Here is a 22,787-nt window from a genome sequence, read left to right on the forward strand (position 1 = left end):
CCTTCTCCCTTTCTTGACTTTTTCCACCCAGAGTCCAGGAATGGTTACTGCCCACAGTTACTGAGGTTGGAAGCTGTGCGATACTGCGCCTTCTGCAGGTTTCCGACACAGGGTCCAGAACCCTCCCCTCTCCCTGAACTGCACTAAAGGGAGGCCGGCGCAGAGCCCGCAGCCAAGGGCCGATGGACACTCACGGGTCGTGTTGTACTTGATACCGTTGAAGTACTCAGGGCACGGCCTCTCCACGAGGGCTCCAGAAGCGCTCCGGGGCCAGCAAGTACCGATCTGGTCCAAGGTCGTGTTGCAGTAGGAGTAGGGACCTGGCGACGGGAGAGAGCAGAGCGGATCACAGAGGGGTCGCTGGGGCGCAGGGTGCTGTGAGACTCAGGGCGCCGGGCGCTGAGAGCGCGTGGCCCTGGAGGCACCGAGGGCGCCGGGGAAGGAGCTCGCGCCGCCTCGGTCCTCTCGCCTCCCGCCTACCCTCGGGGTCCAGGGACGGTCCCCAGCCGTCCAAGAGCAGCTCTTCAGCCAGCGCCAGACTGCAGTTGGCCTCCAGCAGGCTGTGGAGCAGTGCCGCGTCCATTGCGTCCCGGAGCTGCGTGTGGAAAGGGAGTGGGAATGCGCGCCCGGTGTGGCAGCCAAGAGTGGGTGTGAGGGCGAGCGGCCGAGAGAGCGCAGGGTCCAGGTCCCTGCCTGTCCAGCCCTGACTTGTCGGGCAGCCTCCCGCCGCCACCCCAGGTTTCCCGGAGCTGCCAAGCCAGGACCTAACCGAAGCGGAGCCGCGGAGTGCGGAGCGGTGGGTCCACCCGCTCGGCCGCGGCCAATGACGGCGCCGGGGGGCGGGGCCGGGGCCGGGACCAGGGCTGGGGCCGGGCGGTTCCCCTGATCGGACTCAGTCCGCAGCCCACTGCCCCGAGTCGTATTTCTCAGGTCCTGGCTCTCTTCCACCAGCAAAGTTCGGAGGAAGCCCGCGGGCTGGCGAGCTTAGGCCTGGGGTGTGGAATGCCCCATCCGAGGAGAATCCCAGGTCCCAGTGCCGCAGGGACAGCAAAAGGCACCCGCCTGTCCAAGAAACCCACTGCAGCCTCCCTTACGGTGGTGGGATAGATGCCAGCCAAAGTCGGGCGACTCTTTGCCCGAGTTTCTTCTCCATGAGCAAGAACACTAGAACGGGGCGTGGGGCGCACCGTCCACATGCAGATTTGCACCCTTTCTAAGCCGCCATAGCCTCTAAGAAGGAAGTGGACTGGAGGAACCTTGAGGGAAATCGGGAGGCCACTAAAGAGAGTCTAATGAGATCGAGTGTCCTGAATGGACGAAGACCTGCACCAGTGCATGTGAGCTAGAGCTCAACCTGGGAAGGGGGCACTGGAGAGGGAAGGAGGCAGGTGACATTCAGCAGAAGTTAGAAGTCAGGGATAACACCAGGTCTCCCATTTGGCTGACTGAGGGAACACTATTGCCATTTAATGAAAAGGGAAATTCTAGAGGAGAAATTGGTTGACGTTAAATGGAAGATTTCAAACACCAGGATATGAGTGGCCCGGGCACCAAAGAATGAAGTGAGAAATGAGAATATGTCTCTTTTCCTCCTGAATTGGACAGAATCACCTGACTGGTGTCTGTACTAGTAGAGGGGGTGGAAATCAGGTCCCACAGCAGATGTGGAAGAGCTAAAATCCTTCATGGGGAATTTGCCCAGGTTTCCTCAGGAGTTGCCTGCTCTTTTGTTGCATCTACACCCCTAGAGAGCTCAAGATGGGCCTGTGGCTCATGCCTGCTCAGTGAACTCAGGCTTGGGAAACAGGGATGTGGGTGTGGCAAGCTCCAACTTAGCCTGGGCTCTGTGCCTCCTCTCACTGCCATTTACCCCAGGTGGGAGTCTAGCCTGTTTTGGGGTTTTGTCCATCATTGAAATCTTCTGAAGGATTTCTCTGGTTTTGAGTTATGAGAGGAAAAGCCTGTGAAAGTGTGTGTGTGTGTGTGTGTGTGTGTGTGCATTCACAACATGTACCCATGCATGTGTGCATGTGTGTTCTGTATTTCTATCTTTAGAAGGCAGGATAAACTAGGACCTAGTCCCAGCTGAGCTAGAGGTCCCAGGAACTGTCCTATCTCCCTATCTCCATCCTTGACTGGGAACCAAAGGTGCCAGAGAAGCCTGAAACCACCCTGAACCAGTGCCACACCCTGAGCAGGGAAGGTGGAGGGCAGGATAGGCTGCCTCCGTGTATCCAGTCTCACCAGCCTCTTTACTAATGCCGCTGTCACTCCCAGGCAGAAGGAGAGAGGGAGAGGGCGAGTGAGCAGTGAGGTCAGGGCTGAGCCCTAGAATCTCTCCAGGGCCTGCCAACTGGCAGGGACAAGGTGCAGAGTATCCAGCCAGGTCTGTTCTCTCCTTAATGGACAGTTAGAGCCTTTGCCTCAGATAGGAACAGCTGCAGGGACAAAGGCCCTTGGTCTCCATAATAAGCAATGCCAGCAACAGGGGAGGATGGGTTATGTCCTAACTCTAACCTAAAACCTGATCCTAATCCTAGTGCTAGGCAGAGTCCTGTCCCCAGTTCCTGAACTGAGCCTTGCCTCCTGGGGTCCTAAAGAGGCCAGAGTGTGACTGGCTGGGTCAGCCTGTCTTATAGGTAAAGCCTCCTTCATGCACAAAGGAGGGCCACATCACAGCTTGGAGCAGGGACAAAATCAACCATGTTTAAGCAGTGAACTTTGCTTATCATCAGAGTCCCTGCCCAGGGGACACATGTCACAGAAAGTTTTCTGCAGAATAGAGGGTTGGCCTGGGTGACTTGGATTATTCCAAACAAAAGGGCTTAGGCAGCAAGTTTCCTCTGGGAAGTGACCATTTCACTGGATGGGCAGTCAGGGCCTGAGCGCACCTCACAGTACCAAGCTCCTTGGGTTTCCAGGATGTGGGGCCATTTCTTTGTGGGTCTTATTATTAGAGGCACAATTGACTGTTATTCTAGATGAGATAAAGGGAAAACTGGTAGAAGTTTTGGAATAAATCAAATTTACAGCTCACTTTTGCATCTGCAAATAGGCAGATGGAAGAAACTGGAAAAAGTCAAAGCTTTCCTCAATTGGGTTAAATCAACTACACATAAACAAAAACTGGGGACTTTTGACTTGCTAAGGAAGCAGAGGTGGATTGGAAGCCCCTGGGATGGAGTTGTGGATTCTTGGGGCTGTGGGCTGACCGGTTGCAGACCCTGGCCAGGCAATGCAGGGAGAAATATTTAGGAAGTCTGTGTGTCCCTAGGATGGTGGGGACAGGGAAAAGTGGCAAATAAACTCAAGGTGCTGCAGAAGTGCCCTGTGTGTCATGAACAGCCTGGGTGAAGCAGGTGCCTCTGGTGCCTGCAGCCCATGTCTTGGCCCACCTCTGATATCATCTACTATGGTGATGGATGGATGGATGGTTCCAGGCCAGCTTATACACACCTACTACACAGTCCAATACATGGCATCAAATAAGCATGCAGAGCACAACAGAATCCCACATGATGTCACTGTCCCCCATCTTGACCATATCACACCCATTCTCCTGTCCATCAAAAATGGGATTTAAGGGGATAGCATATACCCTTGCCTCTCTAGGGGGGGCTGTTCTCAGTTAGACCACATACACAGGAGTCTTTTCAGACAGAACTGGACAAAGTTGTGGGTTTTCCTGGGAGTGATAACTGGGTGTGGAAACTCAGAAGGAGCCTGAAAGTGATCTGCACTTGTCCTGTGGCACCAAGGACTGTGCTCCCAGGTCAGACACCCCCCTCTCTATTCCACCTCACTCCACCTTGGGATATGAGAAATGACATGGTACCTTCATGTCCAACAAGAAGACCAGGATGTGGGACCAGGAAACCCCTCAGGGACCACCCAACCCCACATTTTCATTTTAAGGTGAGAAGCAGGCTCCCCAGAGAGGGAAAAGGAGTTCTCTGTCCCCTCCCACTAGGTCACCCTCATCTCTGAGCAAGGTCTCTGTCTCTTCCTATGGAAGTCGAGGAGACTTTTTTAAAAATTATGATCATGTCACTCTTTCTCAGGCATGGCTCTCCAAGGATGACGAGTTCAAAGCTAGCCTCAGCAATTGAGCAAGGCCCTCAGCAACTCAGCCAGACCCTGTCTCTAAATAAAATATAAAAAAGGGCTGTGGGTGTGGCTCAGTGGTTAAGCACCCCTGGGTTCAATCCCTGGCACCCAAAAAGAAGAAAAAGAAAAAAGAAAAAAAGAGTGTCTTCCCATTGCTTTCAAAATGGAGCCATATCTTTGGCATTGTAAAGAAAATTCTTCCTTGTCCTCCTGCTAAATTTGAGGTAACCTTAGGAACACCTTATCACTGCCTAGGACCTTGCTGCCCCTCTGCCCCCTGGCACACGCTATGCCATCTATTCTGACTGTCCTTCAGCTCTGCACTTCAGTCAGCCCAACCCATTCCTTCCCACCCTTCAAAACACCTGAGTCTCACCTCCTCTGTCTTGTCTGGGTGGGGCAGCCCTCCCTGGTGCCCCTGTCTGCCAGGCTGGCCTATGTCTCCATAAGGTGCCTAGTTTTCCCTTTGTATCCTCTACCGGCCTGTGCTGTGGCTCTCGGAGGACAGGACTGTTGCTCTTCACTCACTGTCCCCACCATCCATCAGAAAGTCTCAGGCTTGGGCTCAGTGATCACTGCAGAAAGAACAAATGCCTTGGACACAGAGCTGAGGAAGCAAAACTCTTCCGTTTGACCAAACTTGTGGGTGTGTGCATACATGTCTGTGTGTTGGCCTGGGGAGTTAGTTCAAGGGATCCTTGGGTCCCTGTAGACCCTTATTATTATCCATGAGCAGAATACATAAAATGTCTATTATTTTTCAAAAATATATAAATGCTCTGTGATGAAAACAATAGAAACAACCCATTAAAAACTGGTCCAGAGTCATAATCACTCTTGTGATTACATGTGGTTTTCATTTCTTTGGACCTCGGGGACATACAGTTGAGTTGGTCATAGTCTTTGATTTATGAACACTTGCCAATAGCTCATGCATGGCCTCACTGTATTTTAACTTTGGTCTTTTCCTTTATGGAAGTTTCAGGTAGTAGTGACAGTAACCGGCCTACCTCCCAGTCCCAAACCGATCATTACCGATTACTTACATACTTATCTACGCACTCCTTCCCTGGAGGGAATGTCCCCTAGAAGGTTGCCTTTATCATTACTGTGGTCTTATTTTTCCCCCCGGTTTTTTTCACATGTACATGTGTCTAAACAACAGTATCTTTGACCTTTATGTTTGTTATTATGAGTTCTCACAATCAATGGACAGTAAAAGGAGGCCACTACCTTGTGGAGATTTAAGAAGGGATTTCCCAGGCCCAGTGGGCATCCTAACAGTTCACACGTTCCCCTCAGGGGCACGTCTATTGAAGGACGGTGCATTCCCATGGTAGCTGCCAGGCAGCGCCAGCAGTGATGTGGTGAATGAATAGTTAATGACATGGGGAAGTGTTCACTCTGAGTTATTGGAGGAAAAGCTGGTTATAAAACAGTGAACCCAGTCTTGTCCCAGTTTTGTAAAAATCTGTGTCCTCCCACCAGGTTCATCCTCCTCTCTGAGCAACTCAACTGGGGTCCCTGTTTCCTCCATGTGGAAGACGAGGAGACTTTTTAAAAATTATGATCATGTCACTCTTTCTCAGGTGTGGCTCCCCAAGGATGACGAGTTCAATGCAAATAAAAACAAACAAAAAGCCCAGCATGAGGCTCTATGGTTCTATAATATTATATAAAAATTCCTGGATCGTGGGATCATGAGCACTTATCATCTTCTTTGATTAATCTCCCCCCCCCAATTTTATGTTACAGATGTCTTTTGTCAACTGATGAATGGTATTAGAAGTTGAGCAGGAGGGCCTTGTTTTGGGGATAGGTCAGAACCCTCCTCACTAAACTCAAAGACAGGGAGGACACGGTACCATCATCCAGGGCAACAGCAAAGGGTCTGTGCCACCTGCCCAAGGGAAGGAGAGGGACAGGCAGAGGGGAGGGGAGAAGGCGGTGTGTCCGTAGATATCCAGCATTGCTTGAAGGCAGAAGGTCTGGTGACAGAGGTTGGGGCCATCCTGCAGTGAGGGGCCTCCATTTCCTCTCTGATGGCTGCTGGATTTGACCCTGACTGGGTGTGCCCATGGTCTTTCATTTAACCCTCATGGTAAACCTCTGGGGAAGACTTAGAACCTATTCTAACAGATGAGGAAACTGAGGTTCAGATAGGCTGAATTATATCCCTCCTAAATTCGTTTGTCAAAAGTCTTAAGTCCCCATACCTCAGAATGTGGCCTTTCTGGATATAGGACCTTTAAAGAGATAAAGTAAAATTAACACAATTTGCTTAGTGGGTCCTAATCTAGTAGGATCAGGGTCCATATAGGAAGAGGACATTGGGAACAGACATACACAAAGGGAGGTCTTATAAAGACACATAGAGAAGACAGTCATCTACAAGCCAAGGAGAGGGCTTCACAAAGAACCAACAGAGGCCAACTCCTTAGACTGAGAGGTCCAGCTTCCAGAATTGTAAGACGATGATTTTTCTGTTAGTCAAGCTAGGCAGTCTGGGATACTTTGTTACATCAGCCCTAGGAAACTAATGCAGATGGGTTAGATGATATGTCAAGGGTCACATCTCTGCTAGGTGGAGGAGCAAGGATCCACTTGGGTCTGCCTGAGCTCAAAATTTCCCCACCTTGAGGAAGCAGAAAGCCAGACTTTCTTCTTGGATGCCAGAGTCAGGCTGCATTTGGACGCGGGAACCCAGTGTTGGCCAGAACTTTTGATCTCGTGTTCTGGCAGCAGCTCCAAGCCAGAGGGGCACCTCCTCCTCACCCCAGCCCTCCTCCTTCCCTCCTGCTCCTTGGGTACAGCCCTGGGAAGGCCAGGACACTGGGTGGGGCCCTAGAGAGCTCTCTCCAGAGCCTTGAGAGTCTAGCACACTTCTGAGCTCTGCAGCATCTGTCCCTGACTCTGTGAATCAGCAGCTGTAAAACTCAGAGGTTAGAACTCAAGGCCCAGCGGCTATTTCACAGGTCCTGTTGGGGTGACACCTGTAGCCACGGCAACAGGAGATAGTTTTACACCTTCTGCCAGCCTCGCCTCTCGCCTGAGTTTGAAAGTGGAGGGGTCAATTCCTCCCTGGGCTTCTGAAACCAGCCCAGCCTCCTTCCTTCGGGTGCCCATGGGGGAGCTGGAAGTGAGTCAGGGATGCTCAGCCCAGCCTTTCTCAGCAGCAAGAGGCCTGAGGCTCACATGGGGAAGGGGGCCTCCTGAGAGACCCCCAGCAAGACAGAGAGCAGCCCAGGATTGGAAGCTGAGGCTCCATCCACCCCAGAGAACTTTCCTTCCTTAGCCCCGGGGGCCCACCCTCACCTGTGGGTCTACTACCAGGCAGTGGGGGGCACACATACCTGAGAGGTCAGTGAGGGTCTGGACTGCATGGCAGTACTGCTCCAGCAGTGCCCACTGGGGTTGTTCTCTGGGCACCTGGCTTGGCCTGGCTGCCTGTTGGGGGGAAAAGGGATGAGGTCAGAGGCCAGGCACTGGCAGCCATTGATGGTTCTTGTCTGTCACTTGCCTTGATCAGCCACACATCCCTCATTCCTTTTACCTCTATTGTGCAGAGGGGGGAGCTGAAGAGGGGGACAATGAAGACCCCATAGCACAGTGGTGTCCTGACCCAACTTGGAACCCTGGAAAGGCCTTAGAAGTGGTCCGGTGCAGGGTCACCTCTGAAGCAGAAGTCTGCTCTGTCCCACAGCCCTTGAGCCATCCTCCCCTCCATTGGAAGGGATGTGCCCCTGGGAGAGAACAAGGCCTTTTTGTCACAAAGCCAGGTGGGGGATGTCCCCTAGTTGTTTATTCCCCAACATTTGCAGATATTTACTATGTGTCAGGCCCTGGCTGAGGGACCTCTCTAGTGTCCTCAGGATGTCCCAGGTCCGGAAGGAATCCCAGACTTAGAACTTGCAGAAAAGAAGTGTATAACTACTTTATTTTCCTGTCTCACAGATAAGCAGACAGTTACAAGGTCATTAGGTTAATATGTGGGAAAGACACCTAACCTGGACTTGGGAAGGTTGCCTGCCTAGAAGAGGTGGCACTTTGAGGCTAGGGGCCACAATGTCAGTTCCTATACTCACCAGGGAACAGACTTGATGGCGGCAACAATGGCAATCCTACCCCAGAGACCCAGACCACCCAGTGTCCCATCAGAGTGGGTGCTGGACATGGAGGGATGATGCAGATGTGGTCCTGTCTGCCCTCCAGGGACCATCGTCTGGTGGGAAAGATGGATTGGTGACCAGCTTCACAGCATTTGAATTTATTGAGGATGGGTGGCCTATGGAACAGGTCAGGCTGAGGTGGACTTTGAAGTGTGCGTAGGAGTTCGCCCACCTGATAAGGGAGGTACGAGGAGAGAGCACAGCATTGCAAAGGCAGAGAGGCTGGACAATATGTGGCGAAGGACTGAACGAGAGTGAAATTCTAACCCTGCTCCCCACCCTCCCAAGATCAGGCGTCTACTCTGTGGCCGATGTGCTTGTGAGTCTGCGCACTTGGCTGTGTGACTTTCATGGCCTCTCCACCCGACATTTCTGCCTCTGGGATTCCAGAAGGCACTGCTCTGCCAGAAGGCGGCCCCTCCTCTTTCTCTTCTGCTCAGATGTTCCCTCCCTGGCAGCTGGGCCGATGTTTGCCCCAGAATGTCCCCATGAGCCAGAGCCCTCAAACATCACGTTCCCCACATCAATCTCAGTCCATTTCCTGTGCTGGGGCTGGAGGCCACATGCTCAGCCTCACCCTGCTGGCCTAGAGCTTCTAATTAATGATCCCACCTGATCAGATGGGTGAGCGCTGTCCACCCCCTCCTGGAGCCCAGGGCGGGGGCGCAGACTGCACCTGTGCTCTGTGGAACACTCGGCCACAATGCTGGGTGCAAAGGGAGGTGAAGGGAACTTGGGTGCGTGATGCTGTGTGTGCTTAGAAGGTGTGTGTGTGTGTGTGTGTGTGTTGGTGCTGCAGGGCTGCCTGAGCCATCATCTGGGAGCTCTGACCTCTTGGCTCACAGAACAAACCCTGGGGGGCTGTGGTCTTGCTGTTCACAGGTTGCAGGGGCTGCTGGGAGCTCCTCAGCATCAGCTTCTGGGCATCAGAGAGGCCTCACCGGTCCAGTGGGCCACCTTTCTGGAGCGCAGCAGGCTAGGGCGTGGAGGGGAAGCTCTGGGCCCTGGGACCTTCCAAGAAGACTTTTCAGGCCCTATTCAGCTGGGTCTCAGGTGAGTGAGGGCCTCAGGGTTGACTCATCACCGGCTTCACAGCCCCATTGGAGAAGTGCAGGTAATGCCTCTTTGGGTGGCACAGGTCCCCAGGGACTCCCAGCCTCTCAGGCAATGCTCAACTCAGAAGTGAAGTGTCTGCTGTGGATGTTGGCCCCCAAGGCAGGCCCAGTCTCTGCATCTCAGGGGACAGCTCTCAAAGCCCGCTGCAACATTCCTGGCCCCACCACGCAGGTGCTGGCCTGCTTGACCTCTGTGGGTGGCCTGGCACCTTTTCTGAGCTCACAGGAACGGGCTCATGTTGAGATAGGGGTCTAGGATAAAAAGAGAGATCTACTGAACCTTAAAGGAAATGCCCGTAAGCCATTGAGATGCCGAAGACACAGCTATGAATCTTCAGCAACATGCCTTTGGCCTGTGTCCTTGCGATATGAAAGAGGGCCCGGAAAACAGGCGAAAATTTGTATGGCTCCATCTCCAGTCTGGGCCTGATTACAGGGCCCTTCTATAAATACTGAACCCCAGTCCACAGAGGGGCTTCTCACTCTCCAGACGGCCCGCATTCTCCCTTGAATGTGTATCTACTTCCTAAATGAACCTCTGTCTAGGCCTCTGTCTGGCTCCTGCTGACATTCTGTCCGGTCATGTATGCCAAGAACCACCACAGGTCCTGAGTCGAGTTCCCCTCCCCTCTGGGAACTCCTCTGACCCTTCTTCTGTGATCATGGCCCCTGCCCCAGGACCTGGATGGTTTGGGACTATCTTGCCTCTGATGCTGGGTCTCAAGCTGTGGCCGAGTCTCTTTGCTGACCAAAGCCCTTTGTGGGGGTCATGTGCTTGGCGTCTGATGCCTGCAGTTCCAGCTCAGGCAAATGGATGAGCATATCAGAAAAGGATTCTGGAATGACTCCCAGATCTTGCCTCTGTCTCCTAGAACTTCTCCGCTGGTCCAAAAAGTTGGCACAGTCACAGATTTTTGTTCTCTTTCAGGGGATGGTTGGGTGGATTTGACTCAGTTCAAACCCACAGCATAACCTTCAGGTGACTATTTTGAGCAGAGTCCCTGGTGGTGGTGGAGATGGGTGGGCAGGAAGAAGAGGCCCATTGGATCGTGTCCCCTCAGAAAGCACACGATCTGGAGGATCAGGGAAGGCAGAGACATGTCGTGAATAGTTCTACTCCATGTCCTGTGAGTTAAGCTCTCAGAGGGTACAGAGTGCAGAGATCCCTGTGTTCAGGGTTCTGGGGATGCTGCTTCTTAGCTGTGTGGCCCTGGTAAATCTACTTAACTTCTCTGGGCCTTAGTCACCTCATCTTTAACATGGGGATAATACAAACACGGTGTGCATCACATTACTGTATGCCAAGAAAGTGGCACACAGACGGCCTGAGCTGAACAGTGGCTCTTGTCAAGGTCTCGTTGGAGAGCTCAGAGATGGGGGACACATGCCCCATAGCGGGGCACACCATGGCCTAGTTCAAGTCCTTCCCCACTGGAAAGGCTTCCTAGAGACTCCAGGCTCCTCCTTCCCAGTGCTCAGACAGTATGGACCTACACAGGTCCTTGGCACCCCTCTGTCCAGCAGGCCCCTGAAGACCCAGCTTCCACCCACTTACGAGCTCAGTCCTCTGCCCTGTGTGGTGGGTGTGAGGAGGACCAGGAAGTCTCCCTGGACTGGGCATTGGAGCCAAGTCCAAAAGGAGGGAAAGACTCTGGGTGCAGGCAGGACGGAGGGTGGAGAGGAGAGAGTGACTTCAGGGGCAGGAGCTGAGTGGGCACAGGAGGTGCCACAGGGGGAGGAGCGAGTGGGGAGGAAAGCCCTTCCCTCGCCCCTTTATGTAGTCAGTGCTTACTGCATGCTGGACACACCTCTAAATGCTTTACAGAAGACAGCTCCTTTTTCATTGGCACAGCCTCTGGGGTAGCTGTAAATAGCTCCATTTTGATGATGAGGCAATGGAGGCCCAGAGAGGTGAAGCCATCTCCCAAGGCCACACAGCAGATAAGGGGCAGAGGCAGGCTTTGAGCCCAAACAGGGTAGGGGATGGGCTGGTCTGATATAGATAGGAATTGCTAGTCTTGGGGAAGAAAATGAAGGATGAAGCCTGAGAAGCTCTGCTGTTTTGGACAAGTGTTCCCCAAAGGCTCACATGTTGAAGGCTTGTTCCTCAGCTTGTGGCAGGACTGGGAGGTGGTAGAACCTTTAAGAGGTGGAGCCTAGTGGAAGGAAGTTAGGTCATTGGGGCATGCCTTGAAAGAGGAAGTGGATCCCAGTCCCTTCCTGTCTCTTGGCATCCTGATCACCGTCAGGTGAATAGTCCTCCTCTCTTACAAGATCCCACCATGATGTTCTCCCTCTATGTAGGCCCAAAGGCAATGGAACCAGTTAACCATGGACTGAAACCTCCAAAACCTTGAACCAAAAGAAACCTTTCTTCCTTATAAGTTGTATATCTCAGGTAGTTTATCACAGTGAGGGAACACGAACACAGGACTCAGCCCCCAATGGGGTGGCAGTGGTACTCAGAAGGCCACAGTAATAAAAAGCCCCTCTCTTCCCGGGGAGGAGGGTGAGGTTGAGGGTGGGGAGCTTATAGGCAGATCTCTGGGACACAGGATGCAGACCTAGCAAGCTAGGCAGGATCATGCACAGGGGAGATGAGAACTTTGGATTCTGTAACCTCTTAAGCCCCGGTAAGTCCCATTATGATATTGGGATATAAGAAGAAATTCTATTTCTTAGTCGCCAGTTCCTGACACAGGGGTCCTGAAACCCTTGTCGTTTCTTGAGTGACAGGTGCATCTTTCCTTCTAACGAGACAGCTCTTGGTGAGCTCCTGGATGGAGCTGTCACCAAGAAACCAAGCAGTAATTAGAAGCCTGGAACTTTCAGGCTCTGCCACTGAGGAAGCGGGAGGGGCCGGAGACCGAGTTAGGAATCCATCATGCCTGTGTAATAAAGCCTCCCTAGAAGCTGACATTCCTCCTGGATTGGTGAGCACACGGAGATGGCATTCCCAGAAGAGGCAGTGTATCTCTTCATCTATATCCTTTGTCATGCCCTTTATAATAAACTGGGAAATGTAAGTAAATATTCCCCTCAGTTCTGTGAGCTGTTCTTCCCATTCCCGGACCTGAAGATGGGTGGTGGGAGTCTCTGATCTGCAGCCCAAAGGACTTGCAATGGGAGCCTGGGGAGGGAGCAGCCATGGTGGACTGAGCCCTTGGCTGTGGGTCTGCGCTATCTTCGCTGGATAGTGTCAGGTCCAAGCTGGATGGTAGGAAGCCATGGGTGCCCCAGGGAACTGGAGAACTGCGTGGTGTCAGAGTGTGAGAGGGCTTTCCTTTTGCCAGTATCCTCTATTCTGATGGGAACGTCTTGGACTTTGGTACTGAGTGGCTCTTTGCTGTCTGGGGGGTCAGAGCCCAGCCTCCACCCCAGTATCTGCCCCATGAAATCTATAGCCCAGGGTCTATATCTGTGTCCATTCCCAGCCCAGAGCCTGGCACATATCAAGTGTTCAACAAATGTTTGTTGACGACTGACTCGATGGATGAATGAGACCACAGTCCCCTCAGCCAGTAGAGATACCCTACACCCCCAATACGGGATGTTATGGTTTAGATATGAGGTGTCCCCCAAAGTTCATGTGCAGAAGGTTTAGAGGCAAACTGATTGGGTTATGAGAGCCTTAACCTAATCAGCAGATTGATCTACTGGTGTGGATGAACTGGGTGGCACCTGTAGGCAGGGTGTGGCTGGAGGAGACGGGTCACTGGGACATGCCTTTGGGGTTTATATTTTGGTGTGGTGAGGAGAGCTCCCCGCCCCTCTCTCTCCTTCTCTGCTTCCTGGTTCTGGCCCCTGTGTACCTGCCATGGGAATCCCTGGCCTTAGAACAGGATAGAGGAGCCCCTGGAGAGAGCAGGGAAAAGACAGCAGGCCTGATTCTGGTTGCTCTTCCTCCACGCTGCGCCCTGTTCAGGCAGAACCTGTGCCCCAGGGGCCAGACAGGAGGCCCCCAAGGTGCCACCTCACAGGAGCCAGTGGGTCTGGCCCAGCCTAGTGTTCCCTCCTGGCAACAAACTTCTGTCTAAATATAGCAGTTGGTCTAAGCTGGGGAGATTTACGGGACCACAGTCCTTGGACCAGGCTGCCCCTGACAGGAGGGAATGGGGATGAGCCCTCCCTACTCCTCCCTCTGTTCCCCAAGGTCAGGGAAGGACTCGTTGGAGGGAGAAGCTTCCTCATTCAGAGGTTTTCATTGAGCCTAAGCTCAGTGAGGACTCAGTCAGGGGAAGGAGGAGCAGGTAGCAGGGGGGAGAGAGTGGAGAAGAGAAAGAGAGTGGAGAAGGAAAGGAAGGAGGAGGAAAAGAGAGGGCAGAGAGGAAGAGGAGGAGGGAGGGGGGAGAGAGGGCTGAGGAGAGGGTAGGCCCCGGAAGTCGTCTGAAGGGAAGAAGTTTATTTTCTAAAGCATCTGGGCTGGCTTCCAGGAAGGGGAGAATTTACACGTTCCATCCAACTTATAGGATGTGGAACCTGGAGTAAGGACCCCAAGACCCCAGGAGCTTTCCCACCCCTGTGTCACTGCTTGGGCAGGTCCCTGTTCCCAGGATGGCCCACCCCTCCTTCCAACCCCCTCAGCCTCCAAGGCTCCTGGGGAAGCTTCCATGTTCTCCTCCTTCTGCTCTTCTCTTTCCCTCTGAAAGCCCAGGACTCTTCCTCTCCTCTCTGCCCCTCTCCCATACCTGGGCCTAGGAGGGGAAGAAGGGCTGGCACTGGCCATCAGAGGTCCTCAACAAGTCACTTAGGCTAAAACCATCTCCTTAATGATCAACTCATCTTTGCCTAATCGTTACTCTTTGGTTTGTTTTGGCTTCTGTCTGAATGTTCTAAAAATAGTCTAATATTAAAATTAAATTTTGGTTAAGGGAAGAGAATCTGGACTGGGGCTGTCTGATTGGAGTCCTGGCCTTGCCCTTTACCAGCCCAGTGACATTGGGACCTCACCTCAGCTTCTTCTGAAAAATGGGGATAAGGATGGTCTTATCTCTTGGGTTGTTCTGAAGCTGTAGATAGGTGACCCATGTCAGTGACCTGCCGTGTCAGCCATTCAGTAAAACAGACAAAATAAGCTGATTCAAGCGAGCTAGCCTTCCCCCCACCCCCTGCACATTGGAAATGACATCTTAAAAAATTAGAATTCTGAATAAAGTGACTTTAGACAATCCGGCCGAGGAGGCCTTAAAATGTTTGCAATTAGATAAAGTACAAAATGTCAGTGAAGAGGATGCAGAATAGTCCCATTATTTGTAAACCTCTGCAAATTTGAGACTTCCGAGAATACAGAATGAAGTAGGCAGTGCCCTCAGACGAATTAAAAAGAAAAAAAAAAACAAAACAAAACCCAAAACAACAACAAAAAACTTAAACTCTAACAAAATGGCAAAAACAGACCAAATTGGTTGATTAGGTTAGAAAACATTCATGAGGGAGTTGAATTTTGGGGAAAAGTCATTAGATGACTTTGCTCTGGCCAGGGTCCCTGAGCACCAGGCTCTGCAGGTCTGCCTGTGTGCTAGGGGGAGGGGAGGGCATGCAAGGCCATGGACTTGGGGCTGAGCTGTCCTGAGCTTCCAGGTTCCCGTGGCTGGCGGCCACTGCCAGGACTTCCCTGAATTCTCTTCTTTCATTGCTGAGCCTTCTGGGGCAGGTGGCCCCCACAGAAGCAAGGCCCTGGGGAAAGCGACCCTGGGGAGGGGATTCCTGTCCAAAGGTGAGGGGCTGGATGAGAGGGATTGATAGGCTCCAGGGGAGCCTCCACAGAGAGGTGAGTAAGTTGTTGGAAGGGTTAGACTCAGGGCTTTGTGTATCCAGGTTGAGTACCCCTTATCTGAAAAACTTGGGATCAGAAGTATTTCGGATTTTGGAGTTTTTCTGGATTTTGGAATATTTGGACTTTGAGCATCCCTAATCCGAAATCCCAAAAGCCATTTTGCTTAATACATTTTGGATTTGGAACGTTTCATCCGCATGGCAACCTCCATTTCCGATCTGCAGATAACCTCTCCAGTGTTTGAGGAGGGCTTAGCACAGCGCTCAGCATACAGCACAGAGCACAGCTATAGTGCCCTCTCCCAAGCAGCCCCCATAAACCCTCCAGGGGAACCAGGAGCACCAGAATCAAGGCTTGGTGAATTCTACCAGGCTGTGGGATTGTGAACTGGACCATGGTGGCGTCTCCTCTCACAGCGACCAGCTGGCAATTCTACAGTGCCAATCAGACCAGGCGCCTCCTGGGTTTAGAGAGCTCTGCATGCCCCAGCGATACATTTCAGATCCCTTGCTCACTTCCCCAGCCCTCCTCTCCAACAGCTCCTCCACTCCACTCCAGCTGGACCTGTCGCCTCCCACCAGACTCCTGTCAGGGTTCTCACACCTTTATTCACTTTTTCTTAGATCCAATTTCCAGTTTGTAAACACGCACACTATTTCCTTGTTATTCTTCCTGCCAGGTTTCCTTCTGAGCCAGAACTCCACAAGGGCAGGAGCCATGGGTGGGCTTTCACATCCTGTGTCCCTGAAGTGTGAAGTCCTTGTTAAATGCAGGTTGAATGGGTGAGAAGGCTGGGAGCCAGGCTCCCCCTGGGCTGCCCATCCCTCCCCACTGACTGTTCCTCTCAGGTTCTCATTTCCCAGCGAGCAGAAATCTCAGAATACTTGGCCAAGGACCCAGAAATAAATCCTATTACCACAAAGGCTCAGGGTGAGGAAGGCTGGGCTTTGGGCAGAGAAACTAAGGTGTAGTTTCTCTCCAGCTGGTTACATGCTGAGTAACTTTGGGCAAGGAAGTAGTTTCTAGCTCAGTCTGAGGTCATCAGGAGATGTGGGGACAGGGCCTGAGCTGACTTGGAAGTCACAGTAGCCTCTGAGGTCTTGGGTTCTGACATCTCCAGAACACAGGGCACCCTCCCTCCCTCCCACCCCCCACCAGGCTCTGAAGCAGTGAATGGAAGCTCTCTCACTCTAACAAGCTTGGGCAGCTGCCATCATGACCCCATTCTCTGGACCCCAGCTCTCATGGTGACAGGGGACAGACAGATTAGGATGGTGGGAAAACGAGGTTAAGGGAATAATTGTATAAAATGGGCCCAATGGGCCCACTGTGCTGACCCCCCCCCCCACTTGCTTCTTTTCCCAAAAGCAATTTACCTGGCTCAACAAACTACCTGTTAACTGCAGGAGAAACGGAGACCCCAAATAATGTCAATAAAAGGTCCCCAAGTTTCTCTGAGTGGGGAGACTTTTGTGACCCTTTTCAAAGATCAAATCCTGAAACTCAGGAAGATGAGAATAATGAGAATAATTCCTCCTAATCATAAAATCTGTAAGAATCTCTGGTTAGGAATCCAATTAGAACCACTCAGCAGGGGCCAAATTGGCCTAGAGTTGTCAAGGCAGTGGGGACTTGGAAGTCTGATGTCATCTTGCTATCAGGACTCTATGGAAACTTCTTTAGGATCTCCAATAAAACAGGAGTGCAGGAGAGCCACATGGTCTCTGGCCTGAGAAGACTCACTCTCTCCCTTGAGCATGTCCCCTTTCCCTTTTCCTATCCCTTCATTAAACTTACGCCTGTTACTCTGAGCCATTTGTCTGATTTGATCTTTTTGACTTAATCTCAAGAATCAGGTTAGAGTGCTGGGGATATAGCTCAGTTGGTAGAGTGCTTGCCTTGCATGCACAAGGCCCTGGGTTCAATCCCCAGCACCATTAAAAAAAACAAAAAAGAATTGGGTTAGAAAGGGGGGTGTCTGGGCACTGCCTTGCCCTCTCTGAAGGCCCCAGCCCTGTAACAGAGGAAGCCCTATCCTGAGAACACATGGGTAGGAGACTTAAAGCCCGGCACCTCTGCGGGTAGAAGGATAAATGGTGAACCCCACTCTGAAAACTCCTCCTGCTCCAAATGCATTCTGCAGTGTCATTCAAAGGGCCTAACAGAGAGGGGCACATGCCTCTAATACCAGCTAAACCCTGTCTCTAAAGAAATTTTAAAAGAGATGGAGGTTAGCTCAGGGGTCGAGTACTTGCCTAGCATGTGTGAGCCCAAGGGTTCCATCTCTAGTAGCACTATGGCACCAGGCATGGTGGTGCACACCTGTAATCCCAGCAGCTCAGGAGGCTGAGGCAGGAAGATGGCAAGTTCTAAGCCAGCTCCAGCAACTTAGTGAGATCCTGTCTCTAAATAAAATGTGGAAAATAAAGAGTGGGGTGGGGGGGACGAGGGATGTGGGATGTGGCTCAGTGGTAAGCACCACTGAGTTCAATCCCAGGTACAAAAAAAAAAAAAAAAAATTAATTCCCCTAGTAGCACTTTGGAAAGAAGAAGAAGAAAGGATGGTAGGCCTGTGTGGACACTGACCCACCTCAGCATGGTACACAACTCCCAGGCCCATTAGGGGACCCCACGAGGACAAGGCCTCTGGCGTTTTCCTGTCTGGCACAACACCATAGCCCGTATTTTCTGGGTGCCTGCTCCACACCAAGCTCAGTGCCAAACACTTCTCTTGCATTATCTCTACTATTTCTCAACTAACTTCAGGAAGCACCAATGTCATCCTAATTTTACTGATGAGAAAACTGAGGCGAGGAAAGTTTGGCTTGTTCAAGGTTACACACTCAGGGGCAAAGTAAGAATTTGAAAGGGCTCCTCTAGGGAAAGCCACTTTCCACAGTTGGTAGGTGCTCACTACATGACTGTGGAATGAATAAATTCTCCTCATACATACAGGGACATTGAGAGCCAAGACACTGCCCCTGAGGCTGGTCCCCAGGAGAGCCCGGATAGGAAGAGGCCTCCTGACTTTCAGTCTGGCTCTGTCCCTCTTTGCCCTCTGCCCTATTTTAATGTTGTAGTTCTTCCTGAAAAGTGTGGCGGAGGATAGGTCATCCTTCTTTCTGAGCCTTGGTTTCCTCATCTGTGAAATGGGAAGAGATTCCTCCTGCATATTTCTGGGAATCCCTCCTTCCTGGTCTCAAGCCGAACTTCCTCAGCTCTTTGTTTTAGCTCCCTCCCTCTTTTCACCCTAGCTCCCTTGGGCTGACCCTGACTCTGACCAGAATGTCGAGGTGGGTGGGATGGGGGAAGCCCAGAGTCTTAATAACCCCTTAGACTGGATTTCTTCTGCCCCTCTGTCCTCTGGCTCATTTGGCATCAGAGGAGGGGTGGGGACAAGGCAGCTGTGGGTGGGTGGGAGGCAGCTCTCTGGTGGTCTGCTGGGGGAAAGGGCCAGATAAACTAGGGTGGAGAAGGACATCAAGGGTCCTGCAGGGGAAGTGAAGGAAGGATCCATGGGGGGAGCAAAGAGAATGGGTTGTGGACGGAGAATTTCTTGTCTTGAAGGACAGGTCCTGGTCACTAGAGTGTGGCCCCAGAACCCTCTCCTCATTCACATGGGCCTGTCTCCATCCTAGCTGGCTAGTTTTATTTGCCCTCCACCTGCCCCCTCACCCAGCCCGAGATCTCCATCCCATCTTGGGTCACAGGGATCGCCAAGAACTCCCCCGTCCCAATAGGGCGAGTGCGGAGCTCCGAGCTCCTGAGGCCACCATGGTGCCCACCCGCAGGCACTTACTTGGAGCAATGAGAGCAGGCACAGCAGGTAGAGGAGGGGCTGTGGGGCATCAAGGAGACCTGGCAGCCCCGCGGGACCCCCCATGCCGCGCCGAAAGGGTAGGGTCCAGAGCCCGCACTCTCCAGGACAGCAAGTCCCTCCCAGGCCCCTCCGAAGGCTTGTCCCTCAGCTGCTGCTCCCGGAGGCTGAGGTGAGGCCCGGGGCACTGGGGGCATTCTCCACCGCCTCCCCGAGGGTAGGGGTGGCTCCGCCCACGGCCCGCCCCCTCAGGGTTATTTATAGCTGGAGCTGGGCATTGGTTCCAGCCCCGACAGCCAGGGGACCCAGCTCCCCAACCGTCCGCAGAGCAAGGTAATGCCTTTTGTCTGCCCGCCAGCACTGCCTGGGCGGTAGCTCCCCGCCAAGGGACAGGGAAAGGGAGGAGGGGACCTCAGGCTAAAGTCCCTGCCTGAGAATCGAATGGGGATTCTCCCTGTATCCTCTGGATCAGCACTTCCCAATGCCGCATGCAGATTCCAAGTATCTAGGGAGCTCTGAGCAGTGGCCCAAGCCTAGCGGGACAAGGTGATTTGGACCTAGCTGCCAGGGTAAAGAATAGTCCTGTTCAGATGATATAGGCTTTCCGATTTTGTAACTGCACCGTGGGTAGGTAAGAGCCTCTTGTTATTAGAAACATACGCATTTAGGGTAAAATGAGAGTCATTTTTTGGTGGGGGTGTTAAGGATTGAACCTAGGTCCTCGTGCATGTGAGGCAAGCACTCTACCAACTGAGCTCTGTTTCCAGCCCCCACCTCCAATCATGTTTTTAACTTATTTTTCAATGGTTCAGAAACACAGATGCAGAAACATCTGTGGAAGGATAATAAAGCAAATGGGGTCAAATCACTAGTAAATCTGGGCAAAAGGTATATGAATACAATTTGGATCATTCTCCAACTTTTCTACACCTTTGAAATTATATCCAAATAAAATGCTAAACAACAATGAAACAAAAATCCAAAATATGACTGCAGAAACAACAATGCCAGGCCACCCCCAGAGATTCCCCAATCCCTTGCTTGGGATGACCAGGGGTAAGTGGTGGGGATAGGGGCAAGGCTTCTGGCACCATAAAGCAGATTCAGAACCTCAGGAAGGCTCCCGACAGGTGGCTGGTGCAGGGGTTTAAATGCTTAAGCATCAGTTGCTAGGACCAAGAGGCAAGCATTCCAGGAATGTGATTAGGTGTGGAGAGGTATCACCAGGGTGGTAGAGGCCTTGGAGAACTCACCTTGAGTTCAAGAACCTCATTTTTTTTTTTTGTTTTGTTTTTTTTGCAATGGGAATTGAACACAGGGGCATTTAGCCACTGAGTACATCCCCAGACTCCCCCCACCCCCACCCCAGTTTGGTTTGTGTTTTTAGAGACAGGGTCTTGCTGAGTAGCTGAGTTGCTTTGGGCCTCGTTAAGTGGCTGAGGCTAGCTTTGAACTCGTGATCCTCCTGCCTCATCCTCCAGAGTTGCTGGGACTACAGGCTTGCACCATACCCAAGCAGCCTTCTTGACTGCTCTGGCTTCCCCCTCTCTCTGCTCTGAAGTCCTACAGGCCCCAGTCTCACTAGTTTGGACTGCTCTGTGGCTGCCCTTCTGTCCACCATGGATGAGTGTGCCCTGTCTTCTTCTCCCGTTTTTCTTCTCTCTTCTCTTCAGCATAGAGCTTGGTGCAGGGGAATCTTTGTGGGGGAAACTGAGGAAGAACTGACCAGAACTACTTTTTCATTTGAAGGTGACAGGGTGGAAACCCCATCCCAAGTCCTGGGACAGGAAATGGCTTTACTGACCCCAACCAGATGGGCTTGGTCAGAGAGGGCTCCCTGAAGCAGGTCCTGGGGCTCAGCAGGACTTGGAGGGATGGGTGGGCCCAGAAAGAGTTGATGAGCCAGCCAAAGGTCAGACAGTTCTGTTGAGCCCATGGGTGGGTCATCTCTTTGGGCTGCCTCACAGTGACAGCAAAGGCTGTGCCCTTAAGGCCAACCTTGAAGCCTGCAGGGGGCGCTGAAAGGGTGGGGAGGAGAGCTGGGAGTAGCCATCTGTGATGGGCGTGAGGCAACCCCAGTGTTAGTGCATCTGAGGGGGCGAGGGAGGGGACTTCCTGGGGAAGGTGCTACGGAGCACCTTGAAGGACTTAGACCAATGGACAAGAGCAGGGCAGGGGCTCGGTCCCAGCCAGAGGAAGCAAGGAGCTGGGCATGTGCAGGATGGCTTGACTGGGGACCTGGCCCAGGAGACAGTGTAGGGCCCAAAGAGCTGGAGACAGACCAGAAGGAAGTGTGCAGCTGTAGGACAGTCGATGTGGCTTGCACTGCCCTGCACAGCCCAGATCCCTCCCTGTGCAAGCAGTCTGTGTGCCTGTCTTTCAGCTTGGCTGCTATAACAAAATTCTGTACCCCTGGTAGCTTAAATAACAGACTTTATTTCTTACTCTTCTAGAGGTTGGGAAATCCGAAATTAGGCTGCCCGCCACGGTGCAGTGCTCATGAGGGTCCTCTTGGTTTGTAGATAGTGGCCTTTTTGCTATGTCCTCCCATGGCAAGAGGGCCCTGGCCGCTTCCTCTTATTATAAGGGTACCAATCGCATCATGGGGAGCTATTCTTAAGTCCTCATCTAACCTAAATACCCCCCAAAGGCCCCGATTCCAGATACCATCACATTGGGGATTAGGGCTTCAGTATGAATTTGGGGAGGGCATAAAAACATTCAGTCCTTAGCAGTGGCCTTGACCTGGCTTGCCTTTGCAAATAAATCCCCTCCCCAATCTGGAACTCTCTTGGGAGAGAGAGCTGCTCTCAGGAAACTAGGATTACTTTTTGCACAGTTGAGATCCCAGAGTATTCACTAATTTGTATTCTCCCAGCTCCCCAGGGTCATCCTGAGTACCCACTGATTGGTGCTTCTTTGCCTGGAGGTGGGACAAACCCCGAGCCTCCCTGAGGGACCAGGCCAGGCTGGGATCTTTCTGCCCTCTGTTCTGTTTCCCGCCTTTACCATATTCTCCTGGGAGTACTTCCTTTACACATCCCCCCCATAGGAGCCTCTGAGGAAAGATCTGGGTTTGACCCTATAAATGAAATATGTTAACAACAAAAATTAAAAAATAAATTAAAAAAACCCCTGGGCCTCTGTGGTTTCCTCTGGACAGCCCTTTCCACTTTCCCTAGCTTGTTCTGTTAAGATAAAGCCATAGAAAGCACTAGAAGAGTTTGGCATCCCACAACAGAGGAAGGGCAAGAGAGCTAGGGCCTGGGATCTAGAAAGGAGAAGGAGGGAGAAGAGGGGACAAAGACTGTGGACTTAGGTCAGGTGCCAGGAGGGACAGTGGCGGCGAATGGTGATGAGATGACAGTTAGCAACGGTGCTGTCATTATCCTTTGCTGTTCCCATCTTCAGAGAGAGTTCAGGATGCACAGCAGCCTGTGTCAGTGGTACTTGGGGAAGGAGGAGGCGCTGTGGTGGATAAAGGGTTGGGAGAGGTCAGCAGCAGCAGGAAGTAGGAGGCTGGACTGGATGTTGTTTGGTCCCAGAATGGTACTGTCCTTCTGAGAAGTGCTCCATCCTCTAGAATTTCACAGCCCCCCACCCCCCTCATTCCCATAAGGTGCCTGCTGTGGTTTGAATGTTTGCCCCAAATTTCAAGCATTGGAAACTTGATTCCCAGTGCACAGTGTTGAGAGGTTGGGCCTTCGGGGGTGATTGGGTCATGAGGGCAGGGATTAACCCATTTGTGAATTAATGGGTTATTTTAGGGATGGCTTTATTGTAAAAGTGAACTCTTTCCGGCC

At 52.1% G+C, this 22,787-nt stretch overlaps 1 protein-coding gene and 1 long non-coding RNA gene across 5 annotated transcripts in view; one reads left to right on the top strand and one right to left on the bottom strand.

The window, feature by feature from the left end:
• Window positions 1-19,156, bottom strand: part of Crhr2 (corticotropin releasing hormone receptor 2) — a 48,162-nt gene extending 29,006 nt beyond the window's left edge. For 2 of the 4 annotated variants that reach the window (XM_046426080.2, XM_046426079.2), the window contains exons 1-3: window positions 18,967-19,156; window positions 7,461-7,554; window positions 195-320 (exon numbers count right to left, since the gene is read on the bottom strand). In XM_046426080.2, the coding sequence (XP_046282036.1) occupies window positions 195-320; window positions 7,461-7,554; window positions 18,967-19,050 (304 nt within the window). In that variant the 5' untranslated portion in view covers window positions 19,051-19,156. Of the gene's footprint in view, window positions 1-194; window positions 321-480; window positions 760-7,460; window positions 7,555-18,966 lie in introns of those variants that run through there. The other 2 variants (XM_046426082.2, XM_046426081.2) reach the window with 1 other exon arrangement.
• A 123-nt stretch (window positions 19,157-19,279) lies between these two features.
• The window catches only part of LOC124080204 (uncharacterized), a 31,382-nt gene continuing 27,874 nt past the window's right edge, over window positions 19,280-22,787 (top strand). Inside the window, exon 1 of the long non-coding RNA XR_006847625.1 lies at window positions 19,280-19,317. This is a non-coding gene — a long non-coding RNA (uncharacterized LOC124080204). The remainder of the gene's footprint in view (window positions 19,318-22,787) is intronic.

The sequence above is a fragment of the Marmota monax genome, unplaced genomic scaffold (genome assembly GCF_021218885.2).
Source record: "Marmota monax isolate L192 unplaced genomic scaffold, Marmota_monax_Labrador192_F-V1.1 WCK01_AAM20220418_F8-fsc00133, whole genome shotgun sequence".
Classification (NCBI taxonomy): Eukaryota; Metazoa; Chordata; class Mammalia; order Rodentia; family Sciuridae; genus Marmota; species Marmota monax.